Source organism: Equus quagga, chromosome 2, assembly GCF_021613505.1.
Source record: "Equus quagga isolate Etosha38 chromosome 2, UCLA_HA_Equagga_1.0, whole genome shotgun sequence".
In the NCBI taxonomy this organism is placed as follows: Eukaryota; Metazoa; Chordata; class Mammalia; order Perissodactyla; family Equidae; genus Equus; species Equus quagga.
Genome location: NC_060268.1, coordinates 80,295,314 through 80,317,917, shown reverse-complemented (window position 1 = coordinate 80,317,917; position 22,604 = coordinate 80,295,314). Strand labels below are relative to the sequence as shown.

At 39.1% G+C, this 22,604-nt stretch overlaps 1 protein-coding gene across 1 annotated transcript in view; it reads right to left on the bottom strand.

Annotated features, from left to right (window-relative positions):
• Positions 1 to 8,281: 8,281 nt before the first annotated feature.
• CERS3 (ceramide synthase 3) overlaps positions 8,282 to 22,604 on the bottom strand; it is a 107,080-nt gene continuing 92,757 nt past the window's right edge. Inside the window, exon 11 of the mRNA XM_046653336.1 lies at positions 8,282 to 10,805. Within this exon, the coding sequence (XP_046509292.1) occupies positions 10,644 to 10,805 (162 nt within the window). The 3' untranslated portion in view covers positions 8,282 to 10,643. The remainder of the gene's footprint in view (positions 10,806 to 22,604) is intronic.

Genomic DNA, 22,604 nt, shown 5'->3' with positions numbered 1-22,604 from the left:
CAATTCAACACCCAGTACTGATGTTTTTCAATTAAAAAAAAGTCTTACAAAGAGCTGAAAATCTGTTAAAAACATGAGTGGAATGTCAGATTCCACAACTAACGTACAAAAATCAGTAGCTTTTCTAAATATTAAACAATAAAAGAAAATATAAAGGCAGTAAAAATCTTATTTACAATAATAAGAAGATACCTCACCTCAGTATAAAGGAAATGTTCAGGGTCTATAGGAACAAAATCTCCCAATTGTACTGAGAGACATAAAAGAGGATTTAACTAAACAGGAACACACAGCTTAGTCTTGGATAGGAAGATTTAAAATGGTAATTTGTAAACTCCCCTAAATTAATCATAAATTCAAAGGAATCTTAAAATAGCATACCATCAGGATTTGCAGGGGGAATCTGACAAAAGAAATGTGGAATCCATCCAGTTTCTAGTTTGTAATAAAATTAATATTGAGAATAAAACAAACAAAAATAAAAATGTGAGATGGGCCAATGAAATTTGGAAATAACAATAAAGATGGGTCACTGACCAAGCCATCTTAAAATCTATTATAAAGTTATACAAATTAAAACAATTGGGTATAGGACAAGCACTTTGGTGGAACAGAATGAAAGTTCCAATAGGGATGAGAGACACAAAATACATATGGGAATTTAAGGGTGACATTTCAAACACAAGAAAAAAGAGAGAGCATTCAGCAAATGCCTTGAGACAATCAGCAATCTATTAAAAAAGAAAAAAGAAAAAAGAATCTCTCCCTACCTTGCCTCTTACACCAAAATAAATACCAGACAGAGCAAAGAATCAAGGAATCCATATAAGTTGTGAAAAGAAACGTGAATGGTGTTGATACCAGTCTTGATATCAGTCCTGCTACATCAAACCCAGCATATATGGGTTAAAACCAAAAGCACTCCTTCCCTTTGCCTGCTTACTCTTCAGCTTCCTGGTACCGGAATCCTCTCTCCACCACGAGGCAGACAACCAAGGCTATCTACCTATGGATTCCCTTACCTCACCATCCCCCTGCCTACAAGCAGCCTCACAAGGCCAAACGCAGGCTGGTGGGGAAGCGCCGATCAGCAAGGCCATAGGCCCCCGTAGGGGAGGAAGACATTTCCTCTTCCCAAATGTGGGTTCGTCTGGCTGGAGAACGAATTAAATTAACATGAGACAGAATAGCAAGAGAAAATTAAACAAAGCTTTATGAGGAACCATGGCCCAGGGCCTTTCTTCCCGAAGGAAGAAAGGGCACCAAAGAAGTGGGGTGCACATAGTGGTTATATACCCCCAAACAGGGTGTTTCACATGTGATTGAAAAGTCCCTCCCACAATAGTCTCAAGATTGCCCTGTTGGCACAGTGCTTGATGGACACAGCAGGTAGTGGTCTGCTATCTCGGTGGGCGTAGCAGGAGGCAAGTCTACCATCTGGAGCTGGGTGGTCACAGGTGAGCGCAGCAATCAGTTCCTTCCCTAAGGAAAGATGCTTAATCCTTAAAGAAATGCCAAAGTTGGGAGGGGGAGGGAAGTCAGTTACAGGAGGTTACCAGACAAGCACAATAAAATGCAGATTTAAGTCCTTGCCTTTGGCATTGATTAAGAGTTTTTGCAGAGAAGGTCATCTCCTTTCTTCTTCCTGGTACAGAGAGGGAGGCACCTTTACAGATAGAGATTTACCTTACAAATGTAAATGTGTCCTAACAAAGGGCAAGTTCCATTCCTCAGAGCCTCCTTCCCTGTCCCAGTTTATCAAAAGCAATCAGCCTCAAATAATCCTGATGCCAAAGAGACATATCTTGGGGTGGCCAATTCCAGGTCCCCACACCCCCCACCTCCCTACAAATAGCCACATTCCTTGAAACCTTTAAAATCCCTTGCCTCCCATCTTTTTGGGAGATGAGACAAATTTGAGGGCTCACTCTCGTCACCCAGCTGATGTCACTCGAAATAAAAACCCTTTCCTTGCCATAAGCCTGGCATTCCAGCTTTTATTTGGCCCCTCTTGTGTGGCAGGTAAAGAACCTACATTTGTAGCCGGTAACAGTTTTGTGTATAATTTTGTTTAGGGAAGACTTTCCAAGCAGGAAGCAGACTCCAGAGACTGCTAAGGAAAAGTTTGAAATATTTTACTGGAGAAAAAAATTAAAATTCATGTTTGTCTCCTCTCACCCCAAACACTACATATGAAGTCATAAGACCAAAGGCAAACTGGGAAAATTTTATGTTACATATAATAGAAAAGAAGCCAATCTCCTTAATTTAGAGTGAGGTTGCAGACACCTATCAGGAAAAGAATACTAAGCCAACAGAAAAGTGAGTAAGCAAATAAAAGAAACGCAAATGCTTCATCTCCTCCCATTGAAGAGATGCACATCGGAGCAACAATAAGACGTTAAAACTTTAGATTGGCAAAAAGGTCAAAGGTTGATGATTCCCATTTCAGAGAAACAGCTACTCTCAACACTGTCAGCAGAACTTAAATTTGTACAACTTTTTTGGAAGGCAATTTGTATCCATTAAAATGAAAACTGCATGTGCCTTTTGACCCAGAATCCCACTAGTAGACATTTACCCTGCGGTAATTAAGAACAATAAGAAGAATTAACACCTATTGAATGCTTCCTATATGAAGGTGGGATAAAACATGCCTCATGAGAATCGTTTCATCTAATCCTCAAAATGGCATAACACAAAGGTTCTGGGCCCTTTTAACAGATGAGTAAACAGAAGGTGAGGAGATCAAGAGACTCGCCCAAAGTTACACAGTAAGTAACAGAGTAGGGATTTTAACCCAGGCAGCCTGGGTTAGGTACTTCCTCCAAGGGTGTTCATCGCAGTATTGTAAGAGCTAAAAGCTAGAAACAATTCAAGAGTGCAACAATGCGAGACTTGTTAAATACTTGCTAAATTTCTAAGGATTACTGGGCAGCTCTTACAGAAATGAAGTAGATTTCTATATGCTGATATGGAAAGATCTCTACAAGGCGTTGATGAGAAAAAAGCAAGGAACAAAACAACATGTGGACTCAGAGTGCCGATTTTTGCATTTAAAAAGCATAATGTAGGGCCGGCCCATCGTGGAGTGGGTAAGCTCCCACTTCTGCTTCAGCGGCCCGGGTTCGCAGGTTTGGATCCTGGTGTGGACCTACGCACTGCTCATCAAGCCATGCTGAGCCAGCATCCCACATACAAAATAGAGGAAGATTGGCAACAGATGTTAGCTCAGGGCCAATCTTCCTCACCAGAAAAAAAAATATATTGTATAGTGTATAGCCTATATGGATGGAACCTTAGTGCAAATTAGCCTCTGGGTGGTCACAGTTCTAAGGCACACACAGCAGGCGCTTCTATGATGCTTCTATGTTCATTATCCCCTCATCCGGGCACGTTAGAGCAGAGGTAACCCAGGTATATACTGAGAACCCAAACCACCTACCCTAACAGCTCACTGTTCCCGTTAACATGACTACTCCATTGTCTTCAGTAGCATAACTTTATTATTCCAGAAGATAACTGTACTTATCATTTTAGAACCTTCTCACAAGACTCATCAGCTCTTCAATGAAAAGCTTCAACAGATAGTTTACTGCATAAGAAACTCTTTGAACCCCTCACCTCAAAATCTCTGTGGGGCTGTCTTCACTGGTGCTAAACTGTTACATCATGATCCTTAGCCGATCCTAATCGAGTCTTGGCACTGAAGCACCGATAAGCCAAACTTCAGATTCTCAGGACAATTCGACCTTGCCCTTTCCCTGCTGGATGATGCCAAGTCTCTCTGGGTGCTTTGTCTTACTGCCATGAGCAATTCGCTCAGGTCTGTCTTAGCAACAGGCTGTGTTGGGGATGTCTGGGGAGCCAGCATTCCACAACAGATTCAGGCTAAAATAGGCACAAGAATGTTTCTGGATGGAATCACAATGAATGTTAGACGTGTTTCCCTTTGGGAGAAAGACTATACAGAGAGCTTTTCAGTTTTCATTTGATACATTTTTACATTATTTTTGCATTATTAGAATGTTGTAACTATGCACAGGTATTACTTTTATTATCATTATTTTAAATGCTGATACGGATTAGCTGGTAGTGAGATTATGAGCTTTTATGTATATTTTAAAGAGATTTTGGGAATTGAAAGCTTTGATAAAAAAGAGGCTGTGGTCAATAACATCAGCTGTCTCAGGAAGGTAAGGACTTCAAACTAGCTAGCTTTTTCTTTTTCATTCTAACAACTTAAAAATATTATAATATACATACAGAAAAGCATACAAATAATAAGTTCAATGATTTATCACAAACAGAACACACTCATGCAACCATCACCCGGATCAAGAAGCAGAATGCCCCTAGTACCCCGAAGCCACCTCGGGCCCCATGCAGCCACAGGCCCTCCCTTCTCGAAAGGTAACCACTACCCTGACTTTTACTATCATAAATTGGTTTTGTCTGTTTTTGAACTTTATAAACAATGGAAACATAAAGTATGCATTCATTTTCCATTAGATTCTTCTACAAAACATCAAGATTGTAAGACAAAGCCACATTGTTGCAAATACCAGTTTGTTCATTTTCGTTGCTACATAGTATCCCATAGTGTAAATATGCCACAAATTACTTACCCATCCTACTGTTGATGGATATTTGGGAAGTGTCCTGTTTGGGCTATCAGAAACATTGCTGATATGAACATTCACATGCACTATTTCGGCATTTGTGTAAATGCTTTCAGATACGTACCTGGGAGTGAAACTGCTACGTTATAATACGTGCATATATTCAATTTTAGGAAATGATGACACAGCGTGGCTATAACTATTTTCACTCCTCCCACAGTGTGTGAGTTCCAATTGTTCCATGTGATTGCCATTTGGAACTATCAGTCCTTCTAATGGTTAATGAGATTGAGCATCTTTTCATATGTTTTTTTGACATTTAGATATGGCATTTTGTAGTGTCTGGTTAAGTGCCTTGCTCATTTTTTTATTGGGTTGTCAGTTTGGGGGGTTTATTTTTGGTAGGAGTTCTGTATATATTCCGGATATGAACCCCTTGTTAGTTCTAAGTGTTGCAAATATTTTCTCCCACTCTATGACTTGCTTTTTCATTCTCTTAATGGTCTGTTTAGAAATAGAAGTTCTTTATTTTCATTTAATCTGATTCATTAATATTTTCCTTAATAGATAATGCTTTATGTATTGTTTGTTTAAGAACTCTTTGTCCAGCTTAAGGCCATGAAGATGCCCTCTCAAAGCTTTATTATTTTACCTTTCATACTTAGAAGTACAAAAAACCTGGAATTTATTTTGTGTATGGTGTTAAGTAGGGGTCAAGTTTAATTTTTATCCTTAAGGATATGCAACCATCCATATATGCATGAGTTTGCTCCTGGACTTCATATGATTTCAATGTCCTATTTGTCTAACCCTGTACTGATTTCACACTGCTTTACAATAAGTCTTGGTATTTAGTAGAATGAGTTCTCCCACTTCATTCCTTTTAAGCCTCTCTTGGCCAGACTTGTTCCTTGGCATTTCTGTATAAACTTACACACACATGCACACACTTACATGCAAACACATACACAATGTGTGTTGGGATTTTTTTGCATTTACACTTGCAACAACACTTTTTATTTCTTCCTTTTGAGCCTCACAATTTTTCTTTCTTGAAATATTACATTGACAAAAATGAAAAATACAATGTAGAATATGCTCAGGATGATGAGCATCCTTGAACATAATGAACATACCTGCTTCAGTCATAATCCCGGGGGGCAAGCTTTCCATATTTCACCAGTATAGCGTTATATGATGCTGGCTTTATGCTTTTTGAAGATGCTATTTATCAGATTAAGGCGGTTCCTTCCTACTTTTCTGTGAGTTTTTCCTTTTTTAATAAATGAATGTTGAATTTTATCCAAGGCGTTTGAAGATACGGCTTCTTCCTTTATTCTTTTAAAATGGTGAACATTGACTTTTAAATAGTAAATCAACCATGCATTCCTGAAATAATCCCACCCTGTCTGTCACGCACTACCTCTTGACATGTTGCTGAGTTCAGTTTGCTTTCATTTAGGAATTTTGCCTCTATGTTCATGAATGACTTAGTCTACAGTTGTTGGGGTTTTTTCTCCTAAAATTCTTGTCAGATTTTAGCATCAAGATTACACTAGCCTTATAAAACAAGCATGGAAGTGTTTCTTCCTTTTGTCTCCAGAAAAGTTTGTGTAATACTTGTGTTAATTCTTCCTTAAATATTGGAAGAATTCACTGGATAAGTTATCCGGGTCTAAAGATTCTTTTTGTTGGGGGCAGATTTAAAATTTCAGATTTCATTTTGTTTTGTATAGAAGACTCTTTAGATATCTATTTCTTCCTGTGCGCATTTTGACAAGTTGTATTTTTCTGGGGACGTAAACATTTTATTTACATCTTTAAATTTATTGACATAAAGTTGCTGATAATATTCTTGTATCATCTGTTCAATGTTGGCTTGAGCTATAGTGACAGATCCTTTCATTCCTAATATTGGTTGTGTCTTTCTTGATCAATCTTGCTAGGATTTTATAAACTTTTCTTTTAAAGAACCAACTTTTGCTTTTTTGATACTCTATGATACGTTTCCTATCTTATTAATTTCCTTTCTTACTTTTTTTGAGACATTTAGATCATTGATTTTCATAAGCCTTTTTCTTACAAAAGCTTTTAATATTATAAATTTTCATAATAATTTAAATTTGTCATTGGTTGAATCTTATATACATTTTGTTACTTTTATTATAATTCAGTTTAAAATGTTTTATTATCATTGTGATTTTTTCTTTGCTGTAAACCTTATTTAGAAGTGCATTGCTTAACTTAAAAATATGTGGTGATTTTTCTATTTATCTTGTTGTTTTAGATTTCTAGCTTAATTTCACTGTGATCAGTGATCATAATCTATATGATTGCAAACCTTTGACATGTTTTGGGATTTGCTTTAAGGTCTATCATCTGGTCAATTTGGGTAAATGTTCCATGTGCACTTGAAATGTTCCTCCACGTGTATCCTGCAATTGTTGGGTACAGTGTTCTGTATATGTCAAAAAGGTCAATTTTGTTCATTTCGTTGTTCAAATCCTCTATGTCCTTATTGCTTTTTGGTCTGCTTGTTCTATCAGATATGAAAGGTGTGCTGAAACCACTCAAACACGATTATGATTTTGTTACTCCTTTTAACTCTGTAAAATTTTTTGTTACATTTTTAAAAGCTATATTCTTCAGTGTAATCAGATGTACATTTCTTATATATCCTGGTGGATCCATCCCTTTCATTGTTAGGAAACACTCCTCTTCATGCCCACCAGTCCCTCTTGCCTGGGTCTGACATTGGAGGAGCCACGTCAGGTTTTTGGGGAGAGAGTTTGCATGGTACACTTTTCTCTGTCCTTTTACTTTCAACATTTCTTTTTCCTTATGTTTACAGTGTATCTCTTATAAGCAGCATATAGTTGGGATTTTTAAAAATCCAATCTGGTACTCTTTGTTTTCACATTGGATGTAACGACTAATAAATTTGGGTTTAAAGTTACCATTGTATGCACCATTGTAAAACTCCCACAATGTTTTCTATTTTTCTTGCCTGTTCTCATGTTTCCTTTTCTCTTTTGTTATTTTATCGGGATTTATTTTGGATTAAATATTCTATATCACTGCATTTTCCCATCTATTAGTGTATGAAACTGCTAGTAGGAATACAAGCAGGTGGGGTCACACAGAATCCTGACAGTTCTTCAGATGCACCGGGACTCAGTGAAAATGCGGATTTCTGTTTCTCACACCAGAAATACTAAATCAAAATGTGGGGCAGGCAACAGGCCAGGTGTGTTTGAAGCTCCACAGGTAATTCTGATGGACAGCCAGTGGAACATCAATCTCGACCCCACTTCTTCCTCTACCTTTGAAGGGTACAGAAAAGATGGCTGAGAAAAGACTTTTAAGATTGGTCCCCTTTCCTAGTACTTCAACAGTGCCTTGTGTCACAGGGCCCAGATGCCATGACCTGGGTAGACTCCAGCCCATAGGTATCTGTGTGTCTACACTGGCCATAACCAAGAGGCTCAGCCCAATCAGGCATCTGGTACCCAAGACCAGCTGCCCTAATGCCCTAACTTGGCTTTGTTCTCCTTGCTATTCCCTCTGATTCCTGGCAGGATGTTTATAGAGGACTGCCAAATCTTTGTGTCCACTACTTGATGAGACCAGTGATGATCTCCAAGAAGCCAAGAAATGTGTGTGCTGCATCTACTCAGTCAGCACGCATGCTGGCTGCTGTCTTGGTTTTATTGTAGGCCATCACCGTTACGATAATATTGGTGGCACACCGGACTGCATTTATATGAAGTCATCTGGTATAGAGCCCTTATTTCCTGTAGAAAGAGAAGTTATCTTAAAAAGTAACCACAAAAGCCCTAAAGGATGTTACAAAAATGCATATCTACGCTTAAGAGGTAGCCTAGGGCTCCACCTGTATCAGAGAGAGTTGAAATGGGCACAACACAATTTTATCTTCAATGTTCAAATAAGAAATAAAGAACTGGAGGATAGAGCAGCAAAGAAACAATTTTTTACCTTAAGCAAGAAGATATTTGGTAAGACCAAAAGATATCAAGGAAAAAATAGTCTGTAAACTGGAAACATAAAAAATATTATCTTAGTGTGATCTTCTTCCACCAAAATAATAATAACATAATATTAACAAGAGTTCAACAGCTAAGCCCCCAGATGAGTGGAGGCACTTGAGATTTATCACATAACATTATACATATAGTACATGTATTACTCTGCTCATAAAAGCAAATATTAGGCAGAGAAAACTCGACACACATTTTTCTATTTGTTCTAACGATTCCTCAAAAACAGATTTTGTTGAGTGAAGAATTCTCAAGGGTTTTTGGTTTTGGTTTTGGTTGAGCCTGAAAGTTTTCAAAACAGCTTTTTATTAAAAAACAAAAAACACTGACACCGTTTCTATGTACAGTGCCTTTCTCGCTCCAGGGCCATGGCCGCCCGGAGGGGAGCCTGTGCGGATGCTCTAGCAGTCCACAGACCCAGCTCCCACCTGGCATTATAATACAGGCCCCAAGCAAAACAGGATGAAGGTTCAAATGTGACCAAAAAAAATGTGAGGGGCTGGGGTGGGGAAGGGAGGCTGCATATCTGCTCGGGCTCCTTCTCTGCAAGGCTCTGCCTCCCTTCTGCAGGCAGAAATGGAAGAAGTCTCTGCGGTCCGCCCCACACACTGGGCTCAGGAGTGTGCCCCCTTTGGGGGCCAAGAGTGCTACTGACCTGCCAGTCCCTGTCCTCCTCAGGTGGGCCCGGGAGCTGTCACTGACTCTAGCACCTGCCCTTGGACATTGCTCAGGGCAATTCTCCAGCCTTTTACTGCTGTGTTTCACTGTGAGGCAGTCTGGTTGGGTTGGGTAGCAGAGATGGACAGCGTAGCCTCCTCTCTCTGCTCCAAGGCTTCCTGTGTTCAGGAGCTCAGATGCAGGGCAGCCCCAGAGGCTCCGGCTCCCGGGGTGCTAACGGCTCAGGCAGCAACCTGACCTGGTCCACTTCCCCAGGAGAGGCGCCAGGGGGACCCAACAGCCACTGAAGCTCAGGGAGAGGCTCAGGGCAGCAGCAGGGAAAAGTGAGGGCCCAGCAAAAGTCAGGAAGGAATAGGGCCCAAACTCCCTCCCCTGGGCCATGGGGCCTGAGGGAAAATTCCAGGAATTTGAGAATTACCCTTGGGTGGCTAACAAATAAATAGTTAACAAATAAAAGGGAAACAATCGTCTGGGTATTTGCATTTCCAGGTATCTCTAGACACATTTAAAAGGAATTTTCTTAAGATCATTCAGGCCCATTCAGTGCACGTTTAGCCATGTTTCTCTCTCCCCCACAGAGCTGGACTCACAGTGAAAGACGGCCAGGTAACAAGAACACTGTGGTTGGTGGCCTGCACTGTCACTTCTACCATGGGGTCCTCCCTCTGACCTCGTGAGGTAGGCAGGGCAGGGAGCACTCTCTCACTGGAGAGATGGAGCACCAAGGCTTGGAAGGTTTAAAAACTGCCCATGGCAGGAAGCGGCCTGTGAGCCCTGGAAGCCCAGCTCCTGGTTTGGTCCCTCTGCCACTGTCCCATTGCCACCTCTCGCTCATTCGTGGGAGATGAGCGCTCTCTGTGGCCCAATACACCTAGAAAAAGTGGGTCAACTTAGCACTTCTCAAACCATCCTGAGGACAGGCAAGGTGGGAAGGAAAAAAGCCTGCAATGAAGTGAGCTCCTGAAAAAGCCCAAAGTCTCAAATGCATGAATGAACACAATCAGAACTAAAACGGTTCTCTGGAGAAATCTTGAAATCTCTGTCCAGTCTGAGTCCTGACTGCAGTAAAATCCTCGGGGACGTGTACACTTAACATTTTAACACAAGTTAACAATATTTTGTTACATACATCTTGCGGGGGGCAAAAAGAAGGTGGTGGTTAGAAAAAGGGAAGGGCAGAATCTGGGGCCCCTGGGGTCCTGTAGGCCACAGAGATGGGGGGAGCACTTCCAGCTTCCAGCAGCCCTTGCAGCTCACTGTGCCCCAGGAGCTACTGGGTTTCAAGTTAATGGCCACGCTGACCATTGGGAATGAGGTGCCTGTCAGCCCCAAGGCCATTCTTCAAACAGTCGCTCTCTTTGTCTTTGGTACCCTCTTCCTTCTCCTCCTCCTCTTCCTCTTCCTCTTCCTCCTCTTCCTCATCATCACTCCTCACATCCTGTGTGCTCTAGACAAAGGAAAGAATGGGCTGTGAGTGACAACCTTCCAGTAAGAGTCTTGAGTGAATAAATAAACAAATGGCCCCAGTTTAGAGGTATGGCTCCCTTCACAGAAAACCCAATATCCAAACAATCAAACATCCACCAAGATAGAACATGTCATGGGTCATAAACAAACCTCAACACACTTAAAGAATTGAAATTATGCAAAGTATGTGTCAGGTCATAACGGAATTAAGCTAGAAATCAAAATAAAAAATATAATAGGAGAATCTCAAAACACTTAGAAATTAAACCACACTCTTAGAAATAATGGGTCAAAGAGTAAGTCTCAAGGGATATTAGAAAATATTTTGAACTAAAATGAAAATACAACATATCAAAATTTGTCAAATGTAGCTAACCTAGTGCTAATAAGGAAATTTAGAGCATTAAATGTCTATATTAGAAAAGACTCAAATAATTCAAGCTTCTAACTTAAGAAACCAGAAAAAAAGAAGAGCTACCTTAAGAAACTAGAAAAAAAGAAGAGCAAAATAAGCCACAATCAAGCAAAAGGAAAGATAAGATAAGAAGTCAATGAAATCGAAAACAGAAAAAACAACAGAGAAAAGCAATGAAACCAAAACCTGTTTTTTTGAAAAGATCCACAAAATTGATAAATCACTAGGAAGACTGACAAAGGAAAAAAGAAGGAAGGCACAAATTACCAGAAAATAAAAAGGGGAGATGACTATCGCTACTGCAGATATTACAAGAACAACAACAGAAAACTATAAACAACTTCATGCATGTATATTTGACAACTTAGATGAAATGGACCAATTCTTCAAAAACTACAAACTAACAAAATTCACTCAAGGTGACATAGGTAATCTGAATAGTCTTGTAACTATTTAATTTCTTTCTTTGAAGAAATTCTTTTGAAGAATTTCTTTCTTTGAAAGAAATTAAATTTGCAGTTAAAAATCTTCTGAAAAAGAATATCATCAGGCCCAGAGGATTTCACTGGCAAAGTCTATGAAACACATCAAGAAGAAATAACACCAAATCTCCATATTCTTTTCCAGAACATAGAATAGGGAAGACTTCCCAACTCATTTTATGAGGCCAGAATTACCAATACCAAAACCAGAATAAGACAGTATAAGAAAAGACAACTACAGACCAATATCTCTAATGAACGGAGACATAAAAATCCTCAACAAAATAACCCAAGTCAAAACCACCAATGTATAAAAATAATATATCACAATGAAGTGGGATTTGTCCCAGTAATGCAAGGCTGGTTCAATATTTGGAAATTAATGAATGTAATCCATCATATTAATAATCTAAAAAAGGAAAAAATAGGTGATTGTATCAATTGATGTAGAAAAATCATATGACAAAATTCAACATTCATTCGTGATTACAAAAAGAAAACCTTCTTAGCCAAAGAAGAAATAGAAGCTAACATGATACTTAATGGTTTAATGGTGAATGACTGAATGCTTTCCCCCTTTAGATTAGGAATAAGGTAAGAAGGTCCACTTTCACCACTCCTCTTCAACATTGAACTGGGACTCCTAGCAATATAATAAGGCAAGAAATAGAAATAAAAGTCATATAGATTGGAAAGAAAGAAAGAAAAGTGTCCCTATTAGCAGATGACATGATTATCTATGTAGAAAATCCTAAAGAATCCACCAAAAAACTCCTAGAATTAATAAGTGAGTTTAGGAGTAAGGCTGCAGGACATAAGGTCAACACACACACACACACACAATCTTGATTTCTAAACACTAATGTAGAATACTGCAAAGTGTCCTCAAAGATATTAGGTCCTAACCCCTGGAACTGGTGAATGTTACCTTATATGGTAAAGTTTTTGCAGATGAGACTAAGTTAAGGATCTTGAGATGAGAAGATTATCCTGGATTATCCAGATGGGCCCTAAATGCTACCACAAGTGCCTTTACAAGAGAGGCACAGGGAGATTTGAAGCAGGGGAGAGGCAATATGCAAAGAGAGGTAGAAATTGGAGTGATGTAGCTACAAGCCAACAAATGCTTGCAGCCACCAGAAGTTGGAAGAGCAAAGAAAAGGTTCTCTCCTAGAGCCTCTGGAGGGAACACAGGCTTGCCACACCTTGATTTAGGCTCAAAACTGATTATAGACTTCTGGCCTCCAGAACTGTGAGAGAATAATTTTCTGTTGTTTTAAGCTATCAAGTTTGTGTGATTTATCACAGCAGCCATAGGAAACTAACATGACTAGTGACATCCAACTGAAAACTGAAATTTAAAAATGAGTAACATTTACAATAGTTTCAAAAAATAAAATACTTAGGTATAAATCCAACAAAGTATGTATTAGGATCTGTATATAAAACCTACAAATCTCTGATGAAAGAAATGAAAGATCTAAATAATTGGAAATACATTCAATATTTGTTACCACACAAAGGGCATGATCTGCTCACCACAAGACAAAAGCCAATTGTCAGGAGGCAAGATGGTGGCTGAGAAAGGGCATTTTATTAAGCTATAAGCTAGTAAACTGGAAGCTTGGGGGACTAGTGTCCTAAAGAACCACCTTAAGGGGGCACAGAATCTCAAAGCAGTTATACAGGCCAGTGGGTGATAGGGAGGGGGGTTAGGAATGTTGATGCTCTGGTGCTCCTGACTGGGAGTCACCACATCAGATCTTTCAGTTGTCATTGATGATGGCTATCAGTGTAGACTGTCTGTCCGGGGGTCATCACATTCCTAAGGAACTCAAAAGAACAAAGTTATCATCTTATTGCAGCTAGGAGGTGCATACACAAGCAGGGGTCATAAAATCTACAGAGCAGGTAGATCTCCTGGAGGGTACATATCCAGCAGGGTTAGTCAGTCAGAGGTCATTCAAAGTTATAACATGGTTTCTTTTCTACAATATGGCTTCCCTTATGTCAACCTTGCATTGAGCTGGTATTATATTCATGGGCTGGAAGATTCAACATAGTAAAAATGTCAGTTATTCCCAGAACTGATCTATAGATTCCATGCGATACCAATTAAAATCTCAGCAAGATTTCTTATAGATATAAACCAGCTGATTCTAAAATTTATATGGAGAGGCAAAGGAACTAGAATAGCGAGAGCAATTCTGAAAAAGAAGAATAAAATTGGAGGTCTCAAACTACCCAATTTTAAGACTTACTATAATGTTACAGCAATCAAGATTGGGTGATATTAGCAAAGGGATAAACAAATAGATCAATGGAACAGAATAGAGTATCTAGAAATAGACTCACACAAATGTGGCCAACTGAGTTTTGACAAAGGTGCAAAAACAATTCAGTGGAGAAAGGATAGTCTTTTCAGCAAATGATGTTGGAACCACTAGAATTTCATGGGCAAAAAAGTAAACTTTGATCTAAGTGTCATACTTATACAAAAGTCAATTCAAAATGGATTGTAAATCTAAATATAAAACTATAGAACTTTTAGAAGAAAACCCATAACCTTAGGTTGGGTGATGAGCTCTTAGACATGGTACAAAAAGCATACTCCATTAAAAAAATTGATATAACTGGATTTCATCAAAATTAAAAACTTTTGCTCTATGAAAGATACTATTTAGAGAATAAAAAGATAAACTGCAAACTGGGAGATAATATTTCCAAATCCCATATCTGTCTTATATGCAAAATAAAGAATTCTCAAAACTCAACAGTAAGAAAAAAACCAAATAAATTAGAAAGTGTGGAAAAGATATCAAAATAAACACATCTTCAAAGAGGATACAGGATGTCAAATTAGGACATGAAAAGGTGTTCAACATCATTAGCTATCAGGAAAAGGCAAACTAAAACCAGGATGAGATACAATGACAAACCCATTAGAATAGCTAAAATTAAAAATACTAACAATACCGAATGCTGACAAGGACATAGAGTGACTGGAAGGCACTCTCACATATTGCTGATGGAAATGCAACATGGTACAGACACTTTGGCAAACAGTTTGACAGTTATTATAAAATATACATTTACTGTATGTCTCAGCAATCCTTCCCCTGAGTGTTTACCCAAGAGAACATTTATGTTCACAAAAAAACAAATGTTTATAATGGCTCTATCTATAATTGCCCAAAATTGTAAGCAACCCAAATGTTCTTCAACCAGTAAATGGATAAACTGTGGTATGTCCATATAATGAAATATTACCTACCAATAAATAGGAACAGACTATTGACATTTATAAGAAGTTAGGTGAATCTCTAAGGCATTATGCTGAGTGAAAAAAGCTACTTTCAAAAGGTTACCTCCTGTATACACACTAATGTCATTTACATGACATTCTTGAGAAGACAAAACTATGGAGATGAAGAACAGATAAGTGGCTGCCAGGAGCTGGGGTGGAGGAAGGAGTCATTTGGGGTGATGGAATTATTCTGTATCCTAATTATGATGATGGCTACACAAATCTATACCTTTGTTAAAATCCACAGAAGTGTACACCAACAGAAAAGAAACCAATTTTACTGATAAGTTTAAAAATAAAACTCAAAAGTATTTCTTTTTAGAAAGCAAACACTATGCTTTTCCCAACAAACATCTGCTAAGTGAAATACTACGCGTGGGCATTTTGGTTGTCGGGACATTTTCATTGTTGGTAACAGGACGTTTTCTATTTTCTTTATGCAGCTGCTCCTTCAAGGACAGTTCTTAATTAAAAGTAAATGTTTCTCCTCTTGTCTCACTGTTCTCAAAGGAATTTTGTGAGGAAAACTCCTAGAGGAATAACATTGTCCCTGAGGAAGGGAGATGGAACTGCTCCAGACCAGACTTCATTGCGAAAGATAAAAGGTGGTATGAACTATTAAAACAATATGAAGAACTCAAGCTCTGGGCGGGGCCAGTGTTGGACATGCCCCTCCCCCTCTAATCCAGTTCACAAACATTTCTATTAAACCCAGCCTAGGAAAGAAACAAAATATGGAAGGTAGAGGCTGTTTCTTCACACATCGTTTTTCAAAATGACATCCATAACCATATTAGTTACTTTTTCCTTTTGTGACCTGCAGACTAACACTGACCACCTCCACAGATTCTCATGGTATGTGTAACCAAACACCTCCTCTGTGTACAATCTTCATGCAAACACAGCTTTTGAAAAAAATCAAAGTACACACATTCTGCTGGCTTAATTACAGAAATGTAACTTCATGGGCTCTTCTCTGTACATTATACTCTTTTCCACAACAATACAGAAACGGTCTCAAAATAAAAAAGCTAACTGCAAACATTGAGGCGTAAACTGACTTCTCATCATTTAAGGTGCAGCAGAGAAAGGCCACCTTTCTGTGATATGCTGGGAGCTGGGATCAGAAGTGCTCCCCATGCAGACAGAGTCTTTCAGGAAAGGGCCATGCTTGGCTGACATCACGGATGGTGCCCCTTGGTCTCCTAGTCTTCCTCAGAAGATTATTGTAGGGAACAGGGGGAAATTTGAATCAGAGCAAAGAAATGAATTTCTCTCCAGAAAAGCAGACCAGCATATACCTGCCTATTTCTCTAGGACTTGAATAGCTGCTTTAGCTGAGAAATAAACTGGTCCTTGAGGATGTTCTCCATCGCACCAAGCTACATCCTCCAACACTCTCACCTCTAGGAAGAGGTCCTGGACCATATGGGGCCTTTTGGAAATTTATGGAATCTCATTGTCACAAAGTTTGGGGAGCATTACTGACTTAATGAGGAGTGGCTGGGGATGTTGGGCATCCTACAATGTGCATGACATCCAAATGTCCTGCTGACCTGTGTGTGGGTGAAACCCTGTTTATAATTATCCAAGCCTTGAACCTAATTCCATTTTATATTCAAGCACAGCAATTCTTGCCTGGTTTTAATATATTCTCAATTTTCCAGGAATGCAACTATCTACATAAATCAAAGGAAAACTATACTTTGTTTTGTTCAGAACTTTACAATTTCAGAAAACCACGTGACTGACGGCAACACTACCAGTGGCATTTCTGTCCCCAGTACAACATGCCTGTGTCAGTCTGTGCTTGCAGCTGCCCCATTAACCGTGAGTCTACATATAAGCAAGCACAGCATCTGTCCACTGGAGTATGTTCTTGAGTGTAGTCATACACATGTTACACACGAAAAGGATATTTTATCAGAAATGCCTTAGGGCCAGCCCGGCGGAGCAGTAGTTAAGTGCGCACATTGCACTTCTTGGCGGCCTGGGGTTCGCCAGTTCAGATCCCTGGTGCAGACATGGCACCGCTTGGCAAGCCATGCTGTGGCAGGTGTCCAACATATAAAGTAGAAGAAGATGGGCATAGATGTTAGCTCAGGGCCAGGCTTCCTCAGCAAAAAGAGGAGGACTGGCAGTAGTTAGCTCAGGGCTAATCTTCCTCAAAAAAAAAAAATGCCTTTCATCTTATCTCTTTTTTATTATAGTTGGGGCATGATATTGTTTTCTGAAATTATCGTTATAGGCGAGTTACATTACCTAGGAATTCGATATCAGGCTAGTGAAGGGGATGCAGGTCCAATAGGGTGGAGAACCACTGCCCTAGACAGTGAATCAAGCTCAGAGAGGATTCCTGCTGGTAAGAGTTAGATGAATATATAGGTGGTTGCACATTCTACAAGCTTGAATAATGTAACTTGGAAACTGAGTGGCATTCAAATATTAACAAAATCTCACTCTATATTCAATTTTATCTTGTATATGCCACCTATAACGGTAACAGCAATGACACTCTTATAGGGCTTTTTTTCACTGCCCTAAAAATCCTCTGTGCTCTGCCTATGTATCCCTCTCTCCCATCCTAACCCCTGGCACCACTGACCTTTTTAATGTGTTCATAGTTTTGTGTTTTCCAGAATGTCATACAGTTGGAATCATATAGTACGTAGCCTCTTCAGATTGGCTTCACTGAGTAATATGCTTTTAAGTTTCTTTCATGTCTTTTCATGGCTTAATAGCTCATTTTTTTAAATTGTTGAATAATATTCCATTGTCTGGATGTACCACAGGTTTACATATTCATTCACCTACTGGAGGACAACTTGGCTGCTTCCAAGTTTGGCAATCGTGAATAAAAGTGCTATAAACATCTATTCTATAAACATCCAAGTGCTGGGTGCTGGACTAAGCAGTTAGTATGAACAGTAACATTTCCTCACCACAGCAACCATAGGACATAGGAGCCATTCTCTTTACTTTAAAAGAGAGGAAACTGTGGCTTAGAGTAGTTAAGTAACTTTAAGAAGGCCACGCAGCTATGAGAGGCAGCCTGGAAAACCCTTGCTCTAACCTTAGACACCTTTGAATCACAGTGCTCTACGAATTGTCTGCACAGATACTTGAGACACAGGGCACCTAGGAGGCAGACGCCCCATTCTGTCTGAGGTCATCCCTCTGTATAAGAAAGCACCCTCTCCTCTCTTCCTGCTGAGCTGAGCACCAGCTGACTCACCACACCTTCTCATCCTATCTGACTTTACCCATGGTACCATCAGGACTGACTTTTAGGCATAAAATTTGAAATAATGAAAATCAACCCTAATTAATTATTTTTACTATGTGAGACAAACACTGTCATGTTAATTTTATTCTATTTCATTAAAAAAAAGATGATCAAGAACCATGAAACTGATTTGGTGACCTACTAATGATTTGCAACCCAGTTTGAAAAACACTGCCTAAAGTATGTTAGAAAAAAAAGTTTATAATCAGCTAAAATCAGAAAAGCTTAAGATATAAACCACAATCCATATTCTGCAAAGCACCATTTAACAACTGCAAATATTTCCCAGTAATTACAACACTTAATAGAAATCAAAAACAAGTCAAGCTTGAGGAGTGATGTCAGTGCCATGGTGGAGTGAGCTCTCCCAGTAAACTCTCCCCTCAAAGATACAATGAAAAGGACATATATATTCCAACAGAGGACATGCACACAACCCTAAAGATGTCTGAGAGACCCATGCAGCCACATGTCAGAAGGTGGACCTGCTAGAGGCCCCCCCCCAAGTAAGTGGATCAAGGTAAGACAATGCTTCTCTTCTTCACGGAAGGACAGCAACATAGGCATTACATGAAGCCACAGGGAGGAAAGCATAGAGGGAGCAGTGGCCCTCTGAGGGAACACTGTAGATCCCTGAAGTCCCTCACACCCCAGGGAAAAGCCTCTCACAAAGGGGACTAACTATCATGGAGGTGTCTTCATCAAGCCAACACTCCAAGAGACCAGGTATCGAGGGCAGAACGAGAAGCCCCCAAGATGAAGGAGGAGAGGAAAACATCCCTCCCCTGACCAGCTACCCCTGGTACCACAGCCCAGCAACTTGGAGCTGTCACAAGGTTCACAGTGGGCTAGAATATGCAGGTCTTGACCCTCACCTAGCGGCAAAGGGTGAAAGTGGCAATTAAATACTACCATAATGCAGAAACACAAATCTATGCCATCTAGCAGTATGAAAAAATATATTAAATCTTCAGACCAGAAGGAAAATGACAAGTATCCAGAAATCAATCCTGAAGATACAGAAATATATAACCTACATAGAATTCAAAATAGCTATCATTAAAAAACTCATGGAGTTAAAAGAGAATACAGATAGCCAATTCAACGAGTTCAGGGGTTTCTTCACAAAGGAGATGGACACTATAAAGAAGACCCAAGCAGGAATATCGGAGATGAAAAACTCAGTGGTTGAGATAAAGGAGAACATAGATTCCCTGAACAGTAGGGCAGATATCATGGAGGACCAAACCAGCAAATCAGGAATGGACATTTGAAAATTCTTCAAATGGAAGAGGAGAAAGAACTAAGACTAAAAAGAAATGGAGAAAGTCTCCAACAGCTATCCAATTCAATTAGGAAATGCAAGACAAGGTTTATAGGTATTCCAGAGGGAGAAGAGAAGGACAATGGAGTAGAAAGTTTGTTCAAAGAAATAATAGTGGAGAACTTCCCAAACCTGGGGAAGGAGGCCACCAGACCTCCTAACTTTGTCAAGGCATACAGACCTACGGCAAGACATATAGCAGTGAAGCTGGCAAAAGACAATGACAGAGAAAAAATACTAAGGGTGGCAAGGCAAAAGAAGTAATTTATGAAGGAACCCCTATCAGGCTTTCAGTGGATTTCTCAGCAGAAACCTTACAGGCTGGGAGAGAGTGGAATGATGTATTAAAATCTTTGAAAGACAAAAACTTTCAGCCAAGAATACTCTATCCAGTGAAAATATCCTTCAGATATGATGGAGAAATAAAAACAATCCTAGATGAACAAAAGCTAAGGGAGTTCATCGCCAGAAGACCACCCCTACAAGAAATCCTCAAGAAGGTCCTCATACCTGAAAAACAAGAAGAAAGAGGTTACAAAGCCCTGAATAAGGAGATAAATCAGTAGACAAAATCAGAAAATTGGAGCTACCCAGCAGAACAGGTTAGGAAATCCTCATGCAAACCATTAGAGATAAAGGGAAGGAAAACACCAAAAACAAAGACACTGTCATTTTAAACACAAACTCACAACACAAGATGGAATAACATGTGACAAAACAGCCCAGGAGGGGAAGGGGAAAGGGACTGAATCAGTTTAGTCTAAGGAAATAAGAGGTCATCAGAAAATGGACTATCTCATCTATGAGATTTTGCATAAAAACCTTGTGGTAACCACTAAACAAAAAAGCAGATCAGAGTCACAAATAATAAATAAGGAGAAAACTAAGAAATCCAGCATAAAAATCTCCCTAACCAAATTGATTGTCCGAAATACACAGGACGAGAAACAAAGGAAATGCAGGAGAACCAGAAAATTACTGATAAGATGGCAGCCTTAAGCCCTCATATATCAATAATCACTCTAAATGTAAATGGATTGAACTCTCAAATAAAAAGACACAAAGTGGCATGATGGATTAAAGAACAAGACCCAAGAATATGCTGCCTCCAGGAAACACATCTCAGCTCTAAAGACAAACACAGGCTCAGAGTGAAGGGATGGAAGCTAATGGCAAACCAAAGAAAGCAGGTGTTGCCATACTTATACCAGACAAAGAAGACTTCAAGATAAAAAAGACAATGAAAGACAAAGAGGGGAAGTATATATTGATCAAAGGGACACTCCACCAAGAAGACATAACACTTATAAATCTATGCACCCAACACAGGAGCACCAAAGTACAGATACCAACTATTAACAAACCTAAGGGGAGACATTAAGAACAACATGATAATATTAGGGGACCTCAACACTCCACTCACTTAAATGGATAGATCATCCAGACAAAAAGTCAACAAGGAAACAGAGGAACCAAATGAAAAGCTGGACCAGATGGACTTAATAGATATACATGGAACACTCTATCCCAAAACAGCTGAATACTATTCTTCTCAAGTACGCATGGAACATTCTGAAGGATGGACCATATGCTGGGAAACAAGGCAAGACTCAATAAATTTAAGAAGATTGAAATAATAAGAAGCATCTTTTCTGACCACAATGCTATGAAACTAGAAATTAACCACAAGAAAAAAGCTGAGAAAGGGACAAAGATGTCCAGACTAAACAACATGCTACTGAACAACAAATGGATCATTGAAGAAATTAAAGGAGAAATCAAAAAACATCTGGAGACAATGAAAATGAAAACATCCCATACCAACTCATATGGGATGCAGCAAAAGTGATTCCAAGAGGGAAATTCATTGCAATACAGGCCCACCTTAACAAACAAGAAAAGTCCCAAATAAGCAATCTCAAACTACACCTAACTTAATTAGAAAAATTCATTAGAATTAGAAATAGAATTAGAAAAAGAAGAACAAACAAAGCCCAAAGACAGCAGAAGGAGGGAAATAAGAAAAATCATTGCAGAAAGAAATGCAATCAAAAACAAAAAAGACAATAGAAACGATCAATGAAACAAAGAGCTGGGTCTTTGAGAAGATAAACAAAATTGACAAATGCCTAGCCAGACTTACAAAGAAGAAAAGAGAAAAAGTTCAGATAAATAAAATTAGAAATGAAAGAGGAGAGATTACAACAGATATCACAGCAGTACAAATGATGATAAGAGAATACTGTGAAAAGCTATATGCCAACAAAATGGACAATCTAGAAAAAATGGATGCATTCTTAGACTCTTACAACCTCCCAAAGCTGAATCAAGAAGAAATAGATAGTCTGAATAGATCAATCACAAGTAAAGAGATTGAAATAGTAATCAAAATCACGCTAAAAAACAAAAGTCCAGGACCAAATAGCTTCCTTGGTGATTTCTACCAAACATTCAAAGAGGGCTTAATATCTATCCTTCTCAAACTATTCAAAAATATTAGGGAAGAGAGAACACTTTCTAACACATTCTATGAGACCAGCCTCACCCTGATACCAAAGCCTGACCAGGACATCACAAAAAAGGAAAACTACAGGTCAACATTGCTGACGAACATAGATGCAAAAATTCTCAACAAAATATTGGCAACTTGAATACAGCAATACATCAAAATGCATACAAAATACATACACCATGATCAAGTGGGATTTATACCAGGGACACAGGGGTGGTTCAACATCTGCAAATCAATCAATGTGACACACCACATTAACAACATGAGAAATAAAAACCCCATGGTCATCTCAATAGACGCAGAGAAAGCATTTGACAAGATCCAACCTCCATTTATGATAAAAACTCTTAACAAAATGAGGATAGGAGGAAATTACCTCAACATAATAAAGGCCATATATGACAAACCCATAGCCAACGTCATACTCAACAGGGAAAAACTGAAAGCCTTTCT